The sequence below is a fragment of the Porites lutea genome, chromosome 5 (assembly GCF_958299795.1).
Source record: "Porites lutea chromosome 5, jaPorLute2.1, whole genome shotgun sequence".
NCBI lineage: Eukaryota > Metazoa > Cnidaria > Anthozoa > Scleractinia > Poritidae > Porites > Porites lutea.
In genome coordinates this window covers 39,683,341-39,700,512 of record NC_133205.1, presented here as the reverse complement: position 1 = coordinate 39,700,512, position 17,172 = coordinate 39,683,341, and the positions used below count along the sequence as shown (strand labels likewise).

At 40.4% G+C, this 17,172-nt stretch overlaps 2 protein-coding genes across 3 annotated transcripts in view; both read left to right on the top strand.

Moving 5' to 3' along the window:
* Positions 1–3,942, top strand: part of LOC140938909 (uncharacterized) — a 4,971-nt gene extending 1,029 nt beyond the window's left edge. The window contains exons 1-2 of one of the 2 annotated variants that reach the window (XM_073388432.1): positions 1–2,058; positions 3,274–3,942. The exon at positions 1–2,058 is cut by the window's left edge and continues 1,029 nt beyond it. In XM_073388432.1, the coding sequence (XP_073244533.1) occupies positions 1–2,041 (2,041 nt within the window). In that variant the 3' untranslated portion in view covers positions 2,042–2,058; positions 3,274–3,942. Of the gene's footprint in view, positions 2,059–3,269 lie in introns of both variants that reach the window. The other variant, XM_073388433.1, reaches the window with a different exon arrangement.
* A 4,627-nt stretch (positions 3,943–8,569) lies between these two features.
* LOC140938364 (uncharacterized) lies at positions 8,570–17,016 on the top strand. The gene is made up of 5 exons (XM_073387851.1): positions 8,570–8,701; positions 8,930–9,091; positions 9,672–9,749; positions 9,941–10,026; positions 13,760–17,016. Exons 1-5 carry the CDS (start codon positions 8,623–8,625, stop codon positions 16,424–16,426), a joined length of 3,072 nt encoding a protein of 1,023 aa, XP_073243952.1. The 5' UTR covers positions 8,570–8,622; the 3' UTR covers positions 16,427–17,016.
* Positions 17,017–17,172: the final 156 nt, after the last annotated feature.

The window sequence follows — 17,172 nt, the reverse complement described above, 5'->3', positions numbered from 1 at the left end:
TGGCATCATCTATCGCAGTCTCGGAGATTTTAAAACAGCCATTGACTACCATGAACGTCAACTAAAAATTGCGAAAGAATTGGGTGACAAATCAGGGGAAGGTTTTGCGTATAGCAATCTTGGCAGTGACCATGACAGACTGGGAGATTTTGGAGCAGCCATAGACTACCATAAATCTCATCTAAAAATTGCGAAAAAACTGGGTGACAGTTCGGGGAAAGAAAAAGCGTATGGCAATCTCGGCAGTGCCCATCAAAGTCTGGGAGATTTAGAGAAAGCAATACACTATTATGAACTTAGTCTAAAAGTTGCGAAAGAATTGGGTGACAGATCAGTCGAGGGAAAGGCGTATGGCAGTCTTGGCAACGCCCATCGCGAGCTGCAAGATTTTGAAACAGCCATAGACTACGACAAACGTTCCCTAAAAGTTTTCAAAGAATTGGGTGACATATCGGGAGAAGGAATGGCGTATCATAATCTTGGCGCCACATATAGCCATCTGGGAGATTTTGAAAGAGCCATAGACTACCTTGAACGTGACTTGAAAATTTCAAAAGAATTGGGTGACAAATTGGGAGAGGGAACAACGTACACAAGTCTTGGTACTTGTTTTAAATATAAAGGCCAAGTTCCAGTGGCTATTGGATATTACCAACTAAGTATTAGTTCGTTCAAGAAAGTCAGAGATCGTCTTCCGTTGAACAACGAGTGGAAAATAAACTTACGGGATCAATACCAGACAGCATACACTGCACTTTGGCGCTTGTTGTTAGCAGAAGGCAAGATTATAGAAGCTTTGATTTCTGCCGATCGTGGACGAGCACAGGGTCTTAAGGACCTTATGGCATTAAATTATGGATTAGAGGTGAAAGACGCTGAGTCAGATGAAGGAGACATGATAACCTTTTTTGAACTGTCCAGTCACTTTCCCACGAATACGATATTTATGGCGCTTGGAGAGAACGAATTAATTTTCTGGGTTTGTCAGGAAGGAACGGCCCTTGAATTAAGAATAAACCCAGTAGATTCAAAGGGGGAAATTAGCTCCTTCTTTGAGTCTCTTGTGGAGCTTGTTTGTCAGGAAATTGGTGCAAGAGATTATGTGGAGTGTGAAGATCGCTCACTTAAATTGCTGAATGACAAAAGACATGAAAGACTAGCAGTTCAAAGATCAACTCTTGATGGCAGTCAATTCCAGAACTTACACAATTCTTTGAATACTTTGTCCGACGTAATCATTGATCCTATTCAAGATCTTTTTTTGGGAAGTGAAATCCTATTCGTCCCCGAAGGTCCACTCTGTTTGGCTCCTTTTGCCGCATTGAAGGGTCCAAACTCCAAATACCTCAGTGAATCATTCAGAATTCGCATAGCTCCATCTCTTACCAGCTTGAAAATAATTGCCGATTGCCCGGTAGATTACCACGTCACGTCTGGCGCGCTTCTTGTGGGTGACCCGTGGGTGCAAGATGTGACAAAACTACCAAGATTGCCACATGCCAGAGAGGAGGTAGAGATGATTGGTAGAATTCTTGGCTGTACACCTCTTATTGGAAGACAAGCCACAAAGGATGAGGTATTAAGACGACTCGGTTCGGTTGCTTTGGTGCACATTGCTGCACATGGCAGCATGAAAGCAGGCGAAATTGCCTTGGCACCAAATAATGGTGAGAAGGATTTCATGTTGACCTTGAAGGACGTACTGCGTGTTCAAATGCGAGCAAGACTGGTTGTACTCAGTTGTTGTCATAGTGCTCAAGGAGAGATCAAAGCAGAAGGTGTAGTAGGCATAGCAAGGGCATTTTTGGGAGCCGGTGCTCGCTCTGTTCTCGTGTCTTTGTGGGCAGTTGACGATAAGGCCACTCTTGAGTTCATGAAACATTTCTATCAGCATCTTGTAAAAGGGAAGAGTGCGGGTGAAGCCTTACATCAAGCAATGAGCTGCATGAGAGAATCTGAGGAGTTTGGCGCAGTCAAGTACTGGGCACCGTTTGTGCTCATTGGTGATGACGTCACATTAGAGTTCGCTTTATGTGAATAAATTTCCTTTAATTCTAGGTAAGTCTATATTTCCGGAGATGGTTTTGTACAGTATTTATTTCAAATTTATAATTACATACAGTAGTCGGTGCTTTGTTTAGGAATATTTCATTTCCGTATTTAGATAGAAAGGAAAGTGCGTATAGAAGTGTTACCCCGCATGCCGTGCCTCCTGCTTTTCACTTGATGGGAATTTAGGAAGAATTACTCTTACTAAAAACATATTGGCGACTGAAAAAAAAATCGTTGGTCTTAGTTTTTCTGAGATCTAGAGACATTAAATAAAAACCAGCTCAAGCGTAACCCATAAGGTTCTTTTAGTGAATTGATTACTTTGATCGTTGCTGCAACTTTGTCAAATCTCTATTCTAGCATGCATAAAAAGCAATCAATTTTACACTAAAATGTTTCAGAATTCTATCAGATTGGAAAAACTTTCAGACTGTCGATTGAATAAAATCCTTGTGAATCCATATTGAAAGTCTCAGCTGACAAAAACTGTAAATACTTTGCGTTCATTCTTATCCTCAGAGCAACCCGGCTTCATTAGTGACGCTACTGCTCTAGGGAGGGAAATGCTTTAGGTGTGAGTGACTCCAGTGCTCATTAAGTATGCAGCAACAATTTAAAAAAATTAAAAGAAATAGAATCTATGGCGGTAAGCTTACATCAATTGACGTATAACAGTGAATTTGTTTACTTTATTAACAAAGACTAATTAATCCCAAATAGGTTCTGGGTTTTTTGTTGAGCTCCTTTTCTGTTTAATTTTTAGTTGTTTTACAAATACGATGCTGAAGTACCTTAGCGTTTCAATAAACTATATTTTGGTAGGCCATCTTCTGGTTTTTTAATGGACTTAACTTTAATATCGCCTTTTTATAATATTTGGCACTCTATTTTTAGAAAAAAATTTCTCATTTCGAAAATCGCCTTTTTTGTTTTGCTCCTATAACAGGTGTCGGATCAGATAAATTAGTGTTATGATCTGAGGCCAGGGAATAAGTAGGATATATTTCGTGAATGAGACTTTTTACCCTGGATGAGATGTACTGTAATTGTTCTTTTGGGTAAACTTGCTGGTTCACCTGTGCAGACTCTGCTAGTGTAAGATAAGGGACACGCAAATTCACCATTATACTACGATACTAGGAGTGTTAGATATAGATTATTGATTTCAGGGTGTTCCCCGGAGAGTAAACTTGTTGTTACGTTTTTCTCTTTGTCAGGTAGGTGCCTAGGAAAGGATCTGCATACAGTAACTTAGGAGAACCAAGTACCACTTTAGCTGGTCACTCGATGGAGGATATCGACTTCATAAATTATTCACATATGGAGTTTTTATGGTTGTATAGAAAAACTATTTATCTTTGATGTATTTTAGGCTTAGGCCTAAGCCAAACGTCGAACTTTGCACGAGACGAGCCAAACTCTAATTTGGGTCGACCTGAATTAAGTAAAGATCGTCTGCTGGGTCAGACATCGAACTTATCTTTGAAACCTGGCTCTGCTTGTTCAAACGTTGGATAGCGTTATTCAAGCAACTTATAAACCAAAGTACAGCGAATAAGTATTAGGAAAACCAATCGCGCCGTGCACTAGATAGAAATTATCTAGTTGATAACATTATCCACCTTTTGAACAACTTGGGGCCTGGTCCCAGCTCACTAGCGAGGCAAGCATAAGCATTAGTCTGAGCATAAGGAGCTTATGTGCTTGTAAGGACGGCCTTGACAAAAATGGTTCGTTTAGTGCGCCCTATACTACTTATGAACGTGTTCAACTTCTTGTCAGGATTTCCGAAGGGTGTGGAAGGTTTTCGTTCAACTCTTTCTCCTTTCGTCCACTGAGTAGTTAAGGCTTGCTCGTAGACACCGTACGTGCTCAAGAAAGCTACTTTTAAGTCCACATTTGCTTTTTCCTTTTTAATTTTTGTGTAAATGAGTTTTATTTGCATGAGAATAAAAAATCATTTTCATATCAAAGGCTTGATAACAGAGGTTGGGGTAAACTCGGAAATGGGCTATTGATGTTAAATTCATTTTTCACCTCAGAATCCAGTTCAAAAGTTATTTGCATGGCTGCAATCTTTTCTTTTCGTTTTCTTCAGCTTCTTTATGGCGGATTGCAAAGCCTGTCATTAAAGTGAGATAAAAATTCAGCATAAGCATTCACCTTAGGAATTATTAAAAAGGTTTTCAGATCTCTGCCGATTTGTTGGAAGAAACGGAGCATATGAATGGTCACTAATAGTCCGAAACTAAACGCTCTAATCATCACAAGATATTCTATTATATTTTAAGGTTCCGTACCTGTTTGCGACAATGTAAAGTTAATGCAGGTTGCATGTTTAACAGCGGTTTAACTTCTACAGCTCACTTCGGAAAAGAGTAATAGCCTGGGAACCAAACTAAGCGCGCGTTCATATATGGGATTGTTTGGGGGGACAAGTCGAACAGCCACCTTGAAGATTATGACGAGACGTGCAAGTTGTTGTGTTTTTTGTGCACAAATAACTTCAGGAACTTCCCGGTCCACGCGTACTTATTTTTGTACGAGCTGCGCTTTCTTTGCGGTTGTTTTGGCTTCACCGCAAAGAAGCCATCTTTGAAGCTGTTTCACGCTGCATTCTTCTCTTGTTTCTCGAGGTAAAATTCAACCTGGTACATCTTTTTCCTTCAGCTTCACACTTTCAGCCTTTTTTCTTTGAATTCCACCTTCCTTTTTGCTATTTTGAGCTGTTTAAAACCCGCTGAAACATTCCACTTCACTTTCCGTCATGTTTGTTTACTGACATTCGCGTCCCACCAAATAATTCCATAAATGGGCACGTGCCTATTTTGGGTCCCAGGCTATCACTCTTTTCCGAAGTGGGCTATTTTTTTGAAAAAGTTTCATTCCAGAATTTCTGGAAGTACAGAGGTGGAGTCATTTGAAATATTTTGCAGAAAGTAAGCGTGAAATTAAGCGTATTTACGACACTGCCCGGAATTCCGAGGGGTTTGTCGAAAAAGTGGATAATTTGAATGGAAGCCGGAAGGGGGGTTAACGATTACGGAATTCCGAGGGCATGGGGGTAACCCCTTTTTGGTATTTCCGAAGTCAAGAGGGGGTTAAAATAAGGAAGTTGTCTGTGGTATGGTATGGATATTTTCTGTGGCGGCTCCAGTTGTTCAAATATAGTCTGCGAGCAAGCTCTCCGGGGCGCTCTGGAGACGGGGCGGGAAAAGGAAGGAGAGCTTGCTAGCAGATCTTGGAATTTGAATATCTGCATCGAAAAAGTCGATGCGAAATGCTGCTCACAGGCTAGCTCAGGTAGGGAAAGCGGATGGATATTTTTGTTAGCTAGTAAAGACATTTATTTAATAATTTTAAAATAATTCACTTCATTATGAATAAACATGGTGACTTTTCTTTATTCGGGCGTTTCAATTGTAGGCTGAGGCATAACTTTCCTTCAACGAATTTACAAGAGGCCTAAAAATGCGCTCCTCGCCTCTAACAGCAACATTATCAAAGCTCTTGTCTGAATACTTAAAATAGAAAACCATTGAAGGATTCTTCGCTTTCTCAATGTAAAATGGTGTTTTTCTTTCTTCATGTTGTAGTCATAGCCAGGTGCAGAGCGAAGCAGAGCTCCTCAGATATCAGTGAGTGAGTCAATATTCAGTCACCATGAAAGGTCATGAAATCATTTGGGTGTGTGAAACAGCGTCTTCCAAATTGGTTAGCCGTTATCACTTTTAGATTTAAGTTAAGTGGTTTAAATCTTGTTTCAAGTTGTTTCAAAATGCGCAGATTTGTGCAAGGGCGACGGTGCGTAAACATGCTTTGTTCTCTGCAAAAAGGAATATTTATGATCATTAAGGATATTGAGCTTCTTGTTTCAGGAGTGAATGTTTGATAGTTGAATCTACTTAGATCAGATAAAAGCAAGCTCTGAAATTTTGTGAAGTTTTCAAATGGTCAATCGGTTTCAATAGGACAAATTGGGATACTGTATTACTTACGTTTCCTGGGAAAACAACTCGAAAGATCCAGCTGATGGGAGGGCTGAGGTAAGATCCATACAATCATGCTTTTCCATTATGTGACGTGTGTCAGTATCTATTGGAAAGCTGAAAGCGAAACGTTTTAAGGAAGAAGGCAACTGTCAGGGGATTTCATTAGGTAAGTCGTGATAAGAACAGTTTAGGAAGTTATTAGCTTTCGAATGTTAAATGTAACTGAACTGAAACAGTTCTCCTTGACGAATGACATTCATTCGGAATCGGTGATGACGAAGTTGTGCAAGATTTCTTTGCTGTTATTAAAATATGTAAAGAAGAAAAGTCATCATTCAAACATGTGTATGTGATTTTTTTCCTTCTTTTATTATCTTACTGGACGAGTCTGACTCTGTAACGATTGCTACGGTTGCTCGATCGAATAAGAAGGAAAGCGGATGGATATTTTTGTTTTGGTTTCACATCAGTGAACACAAAATGATTTGAAAAAAAAATTCCCTTCATTATGGAAGAATATGGCGGGTGACTTCTTTATTCAGCGGTTTTAATTGTAGGAGACAGGCGAATGTACTGCGAGACAATTAAGGATACAAGGTGACCACAAAATTGAGACTGTATCTCTACAACTTGTTACAGCGAGACAATTGTTATTTACGCTAGGGGTGCATGTACTGCGATACAAGACCCAAACTTGTCAAAACAGCGAGACAAACGCACCAAACGACTACTACGAGGCAAACTCGTCTAACTACTTCTTCGGCTGAGGCAAACTCGAAGGACCTCGAAGGGACAGCAACATAAACTCAAAATAATACTTACAGAAAGATAAACAACTATTTGCTGAATTCTAGGGCGTCACAATTACCTAAATGCTTGAAAATATGGGACACGAAAGAATTGAAAACACGCCTCCTTCTGATAACAGGGGGATTTAGATTCACGTGTACGGCAAACGGAAAACGTGAATTTGTTCCACGTGACCAAGTTTTCCTTTAACTTGTGCTTTAATGTTCATTACTCCTACTCCCAAATTAGTTGGTTTACGTTAATTTTGTCTATAACAGTTGCTTTGGATTGTTTTTAGCCGCAAGGCTACTCAAAGAAATTCTCAACTTGAGTCTGACGTTTGCCGTTTGCCGTAAATTAAATCTATCTTCTAACAGTTGTACATGAAAGACAACACTGAAGCAAACCATTCAAAAAAGCATTTTATCAAAATATGCGTATTCAGTTAGATAGTCAGGCCTTAAGTGGCCTGAGTAATGCAACCTGCGATAAAACAACCGAAAAGAAAGGAAGACAACCTATATTGGTCTTTATTATATACATACTGAGAAATACTCACCAAAAAGCTATGTCGTAAATTTTCGTACGCAAATTAGCTCTGGCCAATCAGAGGAGCGAACGATGGTTTTCACACGTGAAAAAAATGATACGTCCAATCAGAAGCCACAGAGGTGTGTGAGTTTCGCGCCAAAATTCCCGCCTTTTATTGCAGCTTGCAACGCCGCTTCGCACACATCACATTCAACGAAAAAAGTTTTACTCAAAGAGTTTTTCTCGCTAAAAAAGTGAAAAAAATTTCGGAAATGGAGTGGAATAGTTTCGTTTGTTTCACTGTCGATAAAGAAAACAGTAGAGAGCCGGCGAAACAACAGCGGAAAGGGAAAAACAGAACGAGACGTAAGGTTTTGTTGTGCTTTTTGTCTGAGCTACTTTGCCTTTCATTTAAGGTTAAGCTTATATTGAAACCGGCCATTTTACCTAGATTCACTTATTTTTAATTGTGCATTGAGAACAAACGGTTAAGATTACTTGTAGCTCTTGGATTACCTCATATCCTTACCATCATTTATGGTTTTAACACAAACGTTTTTACTAAAAAACTGATACTTCGTTTTCGTTGTCGTTTTGCGGTAAGTGTGTAGCGGCAAATTTTAGCAATTTTAAAGGATTTAAAATAAAAAGGCCGCCAAAATGATGAATGTCTCAGTATGTATATAATAAACACAATACCGCATGGAAAGTGCTTTGTACGGTATTTACGCACTCGTTTTTGTATCAGAAATCTTACTCGTTCGCTGCGCTTACTCGTTCGATTTCTGATATGTCAACAACTCGAGCGTAAATACCGTACGCCGCCAGCACTTTCCATGAAGTATTCTCTATATTATACAGTTATAATAGACAAATTTCGATATATCCTGAAATTCATACTTGGCTGATGGGCCGTCAGAGAAATAAAACAAAAGAAATGTATTAAACATTGATGAAACTCAGGATTAACTATTTTGTGTTATTTCATTCCCTAATGTATAATTGCGCGGATAGAGAGAATCCGGAGTGCATGAGAACGTGGGCGTGGACTAAATCCTCCATTCTCTTCTCAGTCTCAAGTAACAGTTGTTAGAAAATATTAGGCTTATCTTACACCAGTCTACACCAGACTACGAATACAGCAGATCGTGTTAAAAACAAACACATGGATGAGGACCTAATCATCCATTTCTCTTATCAGGCTCCAGTAACAGTTGTTAGAAAAAAAGATCCAATCTCACACCAGTCTACAGCAGTCATGAAGAAAAGTCCAGAGGCAGCTGATGTCACATCAAAAGCTGATGAAACTCTCCAGTTTGATGATGACAATTTAAAAGGTGAGGAAAAGCCATAAATCAAGGACGAAAAATTGCATTCAGCAATACGATGAAGCCCTTATCAATTCTACAAAAAACATTTTGTCGGGGTTTAAACCACCGTGTTTTTTACACGGGCAACCCCTGCTGACAGTAGACCAGACAAGAGCCAATATTACGCAAAGTTTATTTCTAAATTTAAAGAAATTAAAAATTTCGCAGACATAATTATATATTACTTCATTGCAGCAATTGCAGACGTTTACAAGAATGAAGGTAACGATGAGTACAACAAGAAGAATTTCAGCAGCGCCATTAACTACTACACAGAGGGCATTAAAGTTAACTGCAAGGATAAAGAACTGAACGCCAAACTGTACAGCAACAGGGCGGCAGCACTTTTTAATTTGGGTAAGAAGTTGCTATTGGTTGCCTTAAACATCTTTCTGAGACTTTCTATGTGGGGGTTTTGTAGTCGGCGATGATTTAATGCTAAGTAAGTCAGCTATAGGAGACATCACATGGTTATGTTTGCAAACACTGTTTTTGATATACTAATGTGTAACGAGTGAAACTCCTGGTTGGCACATAAATATCAATAGGTAATATAGAACGTTTTCACTCACGTGGCCAACATCCATCATGCACCTATGCAAATTTATTGGAACAAAAGAAAGCGTTTTTTAATACATAAGAAAAGAGTCCAGCTACCACAGGATTTGTTTGGGACACCAACATGGCTGCTGTTTCATTGTTTTGGAACGCAAATATGGCCACCGTGACGACATGTGAAAACGCTCTTTCAATTATGTATACATACGCACTTGGATAGGGCAAACTTCGAAAAAAAAAGTGTTCTCCAGAGTAACGTTACATGATCTGAAATGGGAAAACATGATACAAACTAAAAAGATGTGTTACTTCTTCATCTTCATGCTATGCTCTGTGTTTCGGGTGTGTAACGTTTTTGAATGCATTATCTCTTTCGCAGGGAGTTACACCGAAGCACTGAATGATGCAAAAATGGCCGTGGAATTGCAACCATCTTTTCTAAAAGCTTTTGTGCGGGGTAGGTTAACTTTGCATATACACTTCGACAACATTTTTTTCCCGAAGAAAATCAGCCGGGGCGTGAATATTTGAAAACTTTCCTTGCGTTAACTGACAGTCTGTCGTTTAATATAACACATATAGATCAATTTATCGTTGCTTTCTTAGCCCAAATGTATTGTAGTTGAGCATTTGTTTTTTCTTTTTCAGGTGCAAGTGCTTGCGTTCAGTTGGATAAATTTAACGAAGCCATTGGGTGGTGTGATAAGGGATTAGCAGTATCCTTTTTTAGAGTTTAGGATCGAATTGTTCGAAGGGCGATCATGATCGCCCGTTAGTTACCATCACTACTCAAATGCTCTGTTTACATTTAACCCTGGATTAAAGCTAATAAGAATTCGACTTTTAAATAATGCTGTTTCAGGTAACAGTCTTTTTCCCGTACCCGATCTAACTTGGTGCTGCTTTTTCTAGTTCATGAATGTTTCCAATCAAATAGACAAAACTGCCGGTATATCCACTCTTCACAATTCTACAAAATAGCAATCTTAATTGAATATTGGTCTTTGCTGTGCAGTAAGTTCTCTCAATGCACTAAACGCAGCCTTGTAATATTCTTGTTTATATCAAATAATTAACATTTTAACTACTACAAGACTGACCCAAAGAACCGAAAGTTGTTGGAATTACGGAAAAGGGCTGCGAGAGGACAAAATAGGCTGAAAGACAATCTTGGAGAAAAGGTAAGGGTGAGAAAATGCTTTAATTACGTACCAGTGGAGGCTCAGTGCTATTGAATGTGCCAAATTGAAGGAGCTCGTAGTTCGCTAAACAAAAGAATGCAAAGCAGACACCTATAGTTGCTCTCTTAGCCTAGCTGTACAAAGAATTAACGTAAAATCAAACTCCGTCGTTCACCCTCACATAATTAAAGAACCCTTACAAATTCTAAGTCTGTTATTTTCAATCGACTTTGGGATTTGTAAAAAAGCAGCCCATGTCAATACGGTAGGCATACATATATAACGCTCGGGTGCGTATATCATTCTAAGTTTAAATGCAATTCAAGAGAAATTTTTTAAAAAAATTTGAAATGTGTATATTGCTCAAGAAATGAAATTTGAATTTCCCAGTTTCCAACTCCATTGTGCTGAGAGCAAAAAAATGGTGGGACACTGATCTCCACATTTTGACACCTTCTGTCATCTATAACTGAACAAACCCGGGAAACAGGCAAAAAGGAATCTGTTTGTTGGTGATGGAAAGACCAGCCTGTAAGCAGAGCCTCCTTTGTCTTCTAGGAGGAGAGGAAAAGGAGAATTTGCCGGAATAGCGTCGAGCCTTTGAAGTCGCCGCAGCCCAACTTTTCGACTAGCCAACCTTGTTTTCTCTCGTCAAACTGGCTTGTTTGAATGTGAGCATCCGTTCATTGATAAATCGATGGTCGTAACTGATCCCACAATACCAAGCGCACGGCTATTAGTCCTGGGCTCGAAAATGTATCTTAGCAACATTCAGGGCACGCTCAACAAAGATCATACTCGATGCATCAAGAGCCTTTCTCATCCTCGGAGACCCAGACGTTAATTTCTAACATAAATTTTTCTCGGATTTTACTTGTTTTTAGGTTGATATAGCCTGCGTGGCAGGCGCAAAAAGGGGAGGGGGGAGGGTGGAGGGAGAAAGGGAAAAGGGAAGGGAGCGCCTGCTCTAAGAGCCTATGTTTTTGCATAACGCCCACCAATTTTCTAGTAATCCGATTGCGCTTACTGTCAATCAAGTGTTACTACACTCGCCAATCAGAACGCAAGGCGGAACCCTGTGGTTACGCGGAAATTTATTTGATTTGCCGGGAACTCACGTTGCATAAATGTTAATTTTATCGAAGCGAGAAATTCTCACTTCTGGACAACCAGAAATTTAACGTGGAACTATCCGTGACTCCCACGAAAAGTTCAAAACGAGGACGAAAAAAGGATGGTGGATGTAACGATCGTTGTAGATTCTGTTCGTGCTCTTTTGAGAATTCGGGCACAAGAGCGTCTTTAGAAAATTTGTTTTCGAAATCTGCGAGGAAAGAGAGTCCAGGTACAGTGTTGGCGGATTGCTGTTCATCAATGGGATTCCCATTGATTAAAAGTCCAAGCGTATCAGAGCGTGTTTGTAATTTAACATTCTGCAAGGAAAACTGACGAGCTGGGCCCAGCGTGATACAGCATTGCAGAAAAACATTACACTCACGGACTAAAGAAAATCGCTTAATTATTCAGATCCAGAAGGCACTTTGGAGAAAACTGGAACCCTTATTCAGCCGTAATAAAAAGCTTTACGCTTCAAAAGAGGTCAAAGAAAATACGCTTGCATCAAATCCTGCCGACCAGAAAACAATAACTCCCGGGCAATAACTACAGTCAATCGATATGTATGTCATGACCTCTCAGTGTGAAACATGCGGCTAAAATCACATTAACTCAGTAAAATGCAGAACCTTCCAGAGCATAATCTACCCAGCAGATAAAAACAACTTTATTGGAATAAGCATTTTGGCATGAGCTAAAAGTCGTGTAGGCCTACCACCCCCTTTTAATCGCATCCATTCAATCTCAAAGCTCGATTCATGCTAGGGTGCGAACTAGAAATCATTACAGTTGTGTAAAATTTCCAGTGGATTTCAGTAGTAAGCTTATAAAAATCTAAATCCCTTGTAGCTACACAAATACTCTTTAGAAGCAGCAAAAACAAGTTAGAGCTTTCTGCTTTTTTCCTGTCCATGTCTCGACCGTGTGCGATTCGTCCACCACAATAGCCGAGATGTTTCGATGTAACTTCGATTTGGAGTCCATCAACATTGCTCGGAAGGGCTTCTCTTTGACTTTTTAGGCGGTTGCAAACACAATTTTGAAGTTAAATCGGCGAATGTCATCGTTCGATAAATTGGCTAAATCTTTCGCTGGGTAGCCCAACAATTCCATCTCCTGCAACTGGTCTTCTTTTCAGTGGCGAAATGACAAGAATCGCCGCATTACCATTTAGCTCGTAGTTCTTCGCGCGTACAAACATTTGGTAAATTAAACTCTTGCCGTATCCGGTCGGCAAAACCGCCAGGACATCTCTGTCGGCTAAAAGAGCCCTTACTGCTGATTCTTTCTCTGGTTTTAAAACAATTTCTCTACCACTGGATAAATTCACATCCCTCAAAGCACTCTCTACGACATCCACGTCTACGGCTGCCATCTCGACTGTTTGTTGAAATGTGAAACGCGCATTTCAATATGTTACTCATTACCGCTCAGCCAATCAGGAATTTGCGGACGCCAGCGTCCGCAGATATGAACAAAAGGGGGTTCTTAGAGCAGGCGTCCCCTCCCCCTCTCCCCAATCTCCCTCCTCTTTTTCCCTTCCTCCCTATCCCCTATCCCCTACCCCTTTCGACGCCTGCTACGCAGGCTAAGGTTGATAATACTGGTTAAATACCGTGCGAGCAGATGTTTCTCCTTTCATGAAGTCGTTCGAGTCGCTTGTCAGTCGCGTAGTTGTTTCATTTTATACGCCCCGGGTTTAAAGCAGTGCAACAATATCTCAAATGCAATGTGTTTTCTTTCATCAAAAACTCTAATTCCACAGTTCACAGTTACCAATATTCCCTTCATGTTACCACTAAAATAATTGGTCGTTTCAGGGCTACCAGCCAACCCATTCAAATCCTCTTGTGATCGAACTCAAAGAATAGGCTCTGTGGCTGGAATCAACAAATAATATGCTACAAGTCGGTGATTAAACTTAGGATGATCACATGAGGACACCAATCTAACATGACCTAAAGTGAGATATTTTCTGAATTTTGCTAAATGTCTGTAAGCTCTGTTGTTGATTTCTTCTCTCTTTCAGCAATTTAGAAAATTATTGCCCCTGCATCCATTAAGACACCTTTTAGTCGAAAAAGGGTAGAAATAGGTAGAAATTTGAAATTGAACAAAACTACAAAGCTACATGAGACGTGTTCATACGTTTTACGCGTTTTTTTCACAGTATCCTCGCACGAAGGATGACAATTTTGGCATCACCCTTCATGGCGGACCGATAAGTTTGAAAACAACCACAGAGTACCATGAAAGTGACCTGAAAATTGCTCAGGAAATGAATCATAGATGGAAGGAAGGAGCTACGTATTCCAATCTTGGCACCACCCACCACAGTCTAGGAGATTTCAAGAAGGCCATACACTACCATCAACGGCACCTAAAGATTGCGGAAGAACTGGGCGACAGATGGGGAGAGCAGGTGGCATATTGCAATCTTGGCCACGCCCATCACTGTTTAGGAGATTTTAAAACAACCATAGAGTACCTTGACCGTAGTCTGAAAATTGCGAAAGCCTTGGGTTACAGATTGGGAGAAGCAGGAGCGTACGGCAATCTTGGCATGACCCATCAGAGTCTGGGGAATTTTAAAACAGCCATAGACTACCATGAACGTCACCTGAAAATTGCGAAAGACCTGGGTGACAAATCTGGAGAAGGAAGAGCGTATGGCAATCTTGGCATCGGCCATCGCAGCCTGGGAGATTTTAAAACAGCCATAGACTACTATGATAGTCATCTTAAAATTGCAAAAGAAATGGGTGACCAATCGGGAGAAGGAGCAGCGTATGCAAATCTTGGCATCGCTCATCGCTGTCTAGGAGATTTTAAGAAAACTATAGACTACCACGAACGCGACCTGAAAATTGCGAAAGAGTTGTGTGACAGACTGGCAGAAGGAAGAGCGTATGGCAATCTTGGCAACGCCCATCTTAATCTGGGAGATTTTGAAACAGCCTTATCTTACCATGAAAGGCATTTGAAAATTGCGAAAGAATTGGAGAACCGATCAGGAGAAGGGACAGCCTATAGCAATATTGGCAACTCTTATAGAGGTCTGGGAGATTATAAGACAGCCATAGACTACTACGAGCGTGACCTGAAAATTGCTAAAGAATTGGGTAACAAATCTGGAGAAGAAAGAGCGTGTGGCAATCTTGGTAGCGCCCATAGTAGTCTAGGAGATTTGGAAACAGCCGTAAACTTTCATGAACGTTTCCTAAAAATTGCTAAAGAATTGGGTGACAGATCGGGAGAGGGAGCGGCTTATGGGAGTCTTGGTAACGACATTCTCAGCCTTGGAGATTTTAAAACAGCCAAAGAATACTTTGAACGTCAACGGCAGATTTCAAGAGAATCGGGTGAGACATTGGGAGAGGGAATAGCGTGTTGGAATCTTGGTTACTATTATGAATGTCTAGGCCAACTTTCATTGGCTATTGAGTATTACCAACTTAGTGTTACTTTGGTAAATAATATCAGAGATCGTCTTCAACTGAACGACGAGTGGAAAATAAGCTTACGGGATCGATACCAAACAATATACGCTGCGCTTTGGCGCTTGATGTTAGCCGAAGGCAAGGTTGCGGAAGCTTTGTTTTCTGCTGAGCAAGGACGGGCACAAGGTCTAAAAGACCTTATGGCGCATAATTATGGATTGAAATTGAATGATGCTGAGTCAGGTAAAGGCAACAGATCCTTTCATGAACTCTCTAATCGCATTCCTCCGAATACTATATTTATGGCGCTCGGAAAGAACGAGTTAGTTTGCTGGGTTTGTCAGAAAGGAAAGGAAGTTGAATTAAGAAGCAACCAGATCAGTACGCAGAACAAAATCAGCACTTTCTTTGAGTCTCTTGTGGAGCTTGTCTGTCAGGAAATTGGCGCAAGAGATAACGTTGAATGTGAAGATCGCTCACTTAAATTGGCAAGTGACGAAAGACTAACAGTTAAAAGATCACCTCAAGATTGCAGACAAATGCAGCACTTACACCTTCAAAAAAGTACTTTGAATACGTTCTACGAGATCGTCATTGATCCTACTCAAGATCTTTTTTCTGGAAGTGAACTCATATTTGTCCCCGAAGGCCCACTTTGCTTGGCCCCTTTTGCTGCGTTTAAGGGTCCAAACTCCAGATACCTCTGTGAATCATTCAGAATTCGCGTGGCTCCATCTCTCAGCAGCTTGAAAATGATTGCAGATTGTCCGTTAGATTACCACTGTAAGTCTGGCGTGCTTCTTGTGGGTGATCCATGGGTGCAAGATGTGACAGAGCTGGAGCAGTTGCCGTATGCCAGAGAGGAAGTTGAGATAATTGGTAAAATGCTTGGTTGTGCACCTCTTATTGGAAGACAGGCCACAAAGGATGCGGTGTTAAGACGACTCGGTTCGGTTGCTTTGGTGCACATCGCTGCACATGGCAGCATGGAAACGGGTGAAATTGCCCTGGCGCCAGATAATGGTGAGATGGATTTCATTTTGACGATGAAAGATGTAAAGCGCGTTCAGATTCGTGCAAGACTGGTTGTACTCAGTTGTTGTCATAGTGCTCATGGTGAGATCAAAGCAGAAGGCGTGGTTGGCATAGCACGAGCGTTTTTAGGTGCCGGTGCTCGTTCTGTTCTGGTGTCGTTGTGGGCGATTGACGACAAGGCCACTCTTGAGTTTATGAAAAATTTCTATCAACATCTTGTGAAAGGAAAAAGTGCAAGTGAAGCCTTAAACCAAGCGATGAACTGCATGAGAGAATCTGAGGAGTTTAATGCAGTCAAATACTGGGCACCGTTTGTGCTTGTTGGTGATAACGTCACATTAGAATTTGCTGGATGCGAGTAGAATATGTCAAGGTAACTCTGCCTTTGAAAATGCCTTTAGACAGTTCGCGAACTTTTGAGGTCTTGACGGCTGAGGATTTTGCGACTCCTAATGCGAAGATAGTTTTGTACTATTAATGATTTGCAAACCTTCCACTGGCACCAACCTTAATGTATTACGCTATCAAAATAACCATCAGAAAATATACTACTCTTCACTCAGTATCCTTGAAGCCTGGGCCCGGTTGCATAAAAGCTACACTTAAGTGCCCACTTAAGTAGGTTACTTACGAATCCGTTATGGGTACACTTGCGGGTGTTGCATGAAACACACTTAGCACTCTCGTAAGTTACTCTTTTACGTGGTAAATTACGGGTTCACTTAAAGGCACACGTAACTTTGATGTAGTGCTTTATTAATGACTCACTCTTTTTTTTTAAGCTAACTATCGGTGAGTGTAAAGAAAGTTTTAATTCGTTTCGAACACTTTTAAGCCTTAAAAAAAATGAAATTTGCATGCAATCGTTATTTTTCTTCAATGTCTACTGAAAATGATAATTCTTCTTCTTTTTTCACAACGTCGGCTTTAAAGTGTACATCAGAGGTTAACAAAGCGCATTAGGACGAATTACTTTTTTTCACTTCTCAGAAAAAGATCTCGTTAACTTTAGCAAAAACAGTAACGATACGGGACCTACATAGGTCCCGTAAATTTACGTGCTATTTTTCCCCTAAAAAAAGTTTTATGCAACACCCGCAATTTCTGT

Coding starts and splice junctions, on each gene's coding strand:
- LOC140938364 (XM_073387851.1), top strand. CDS start 8,623: ATGAAGAAAAGTCCAGAGGCAGCTGATGTCACATCAAAAGCTGATGAA. Junction 8,702..8,929: donor TGATGATGACAATTTAAAAG/GTGAGGAAAAGC, acceptor ACTTCATTGCAG/CAATTGCAGACGTTTACAAG. Junction 9,750..9,940: donor TCTAAAAGCTTTTGTGCGGG/GTAGGTTAACTT, acceptor TTTCTTTTTCAG/GTGCAAGTGCTTGCGTTCAG.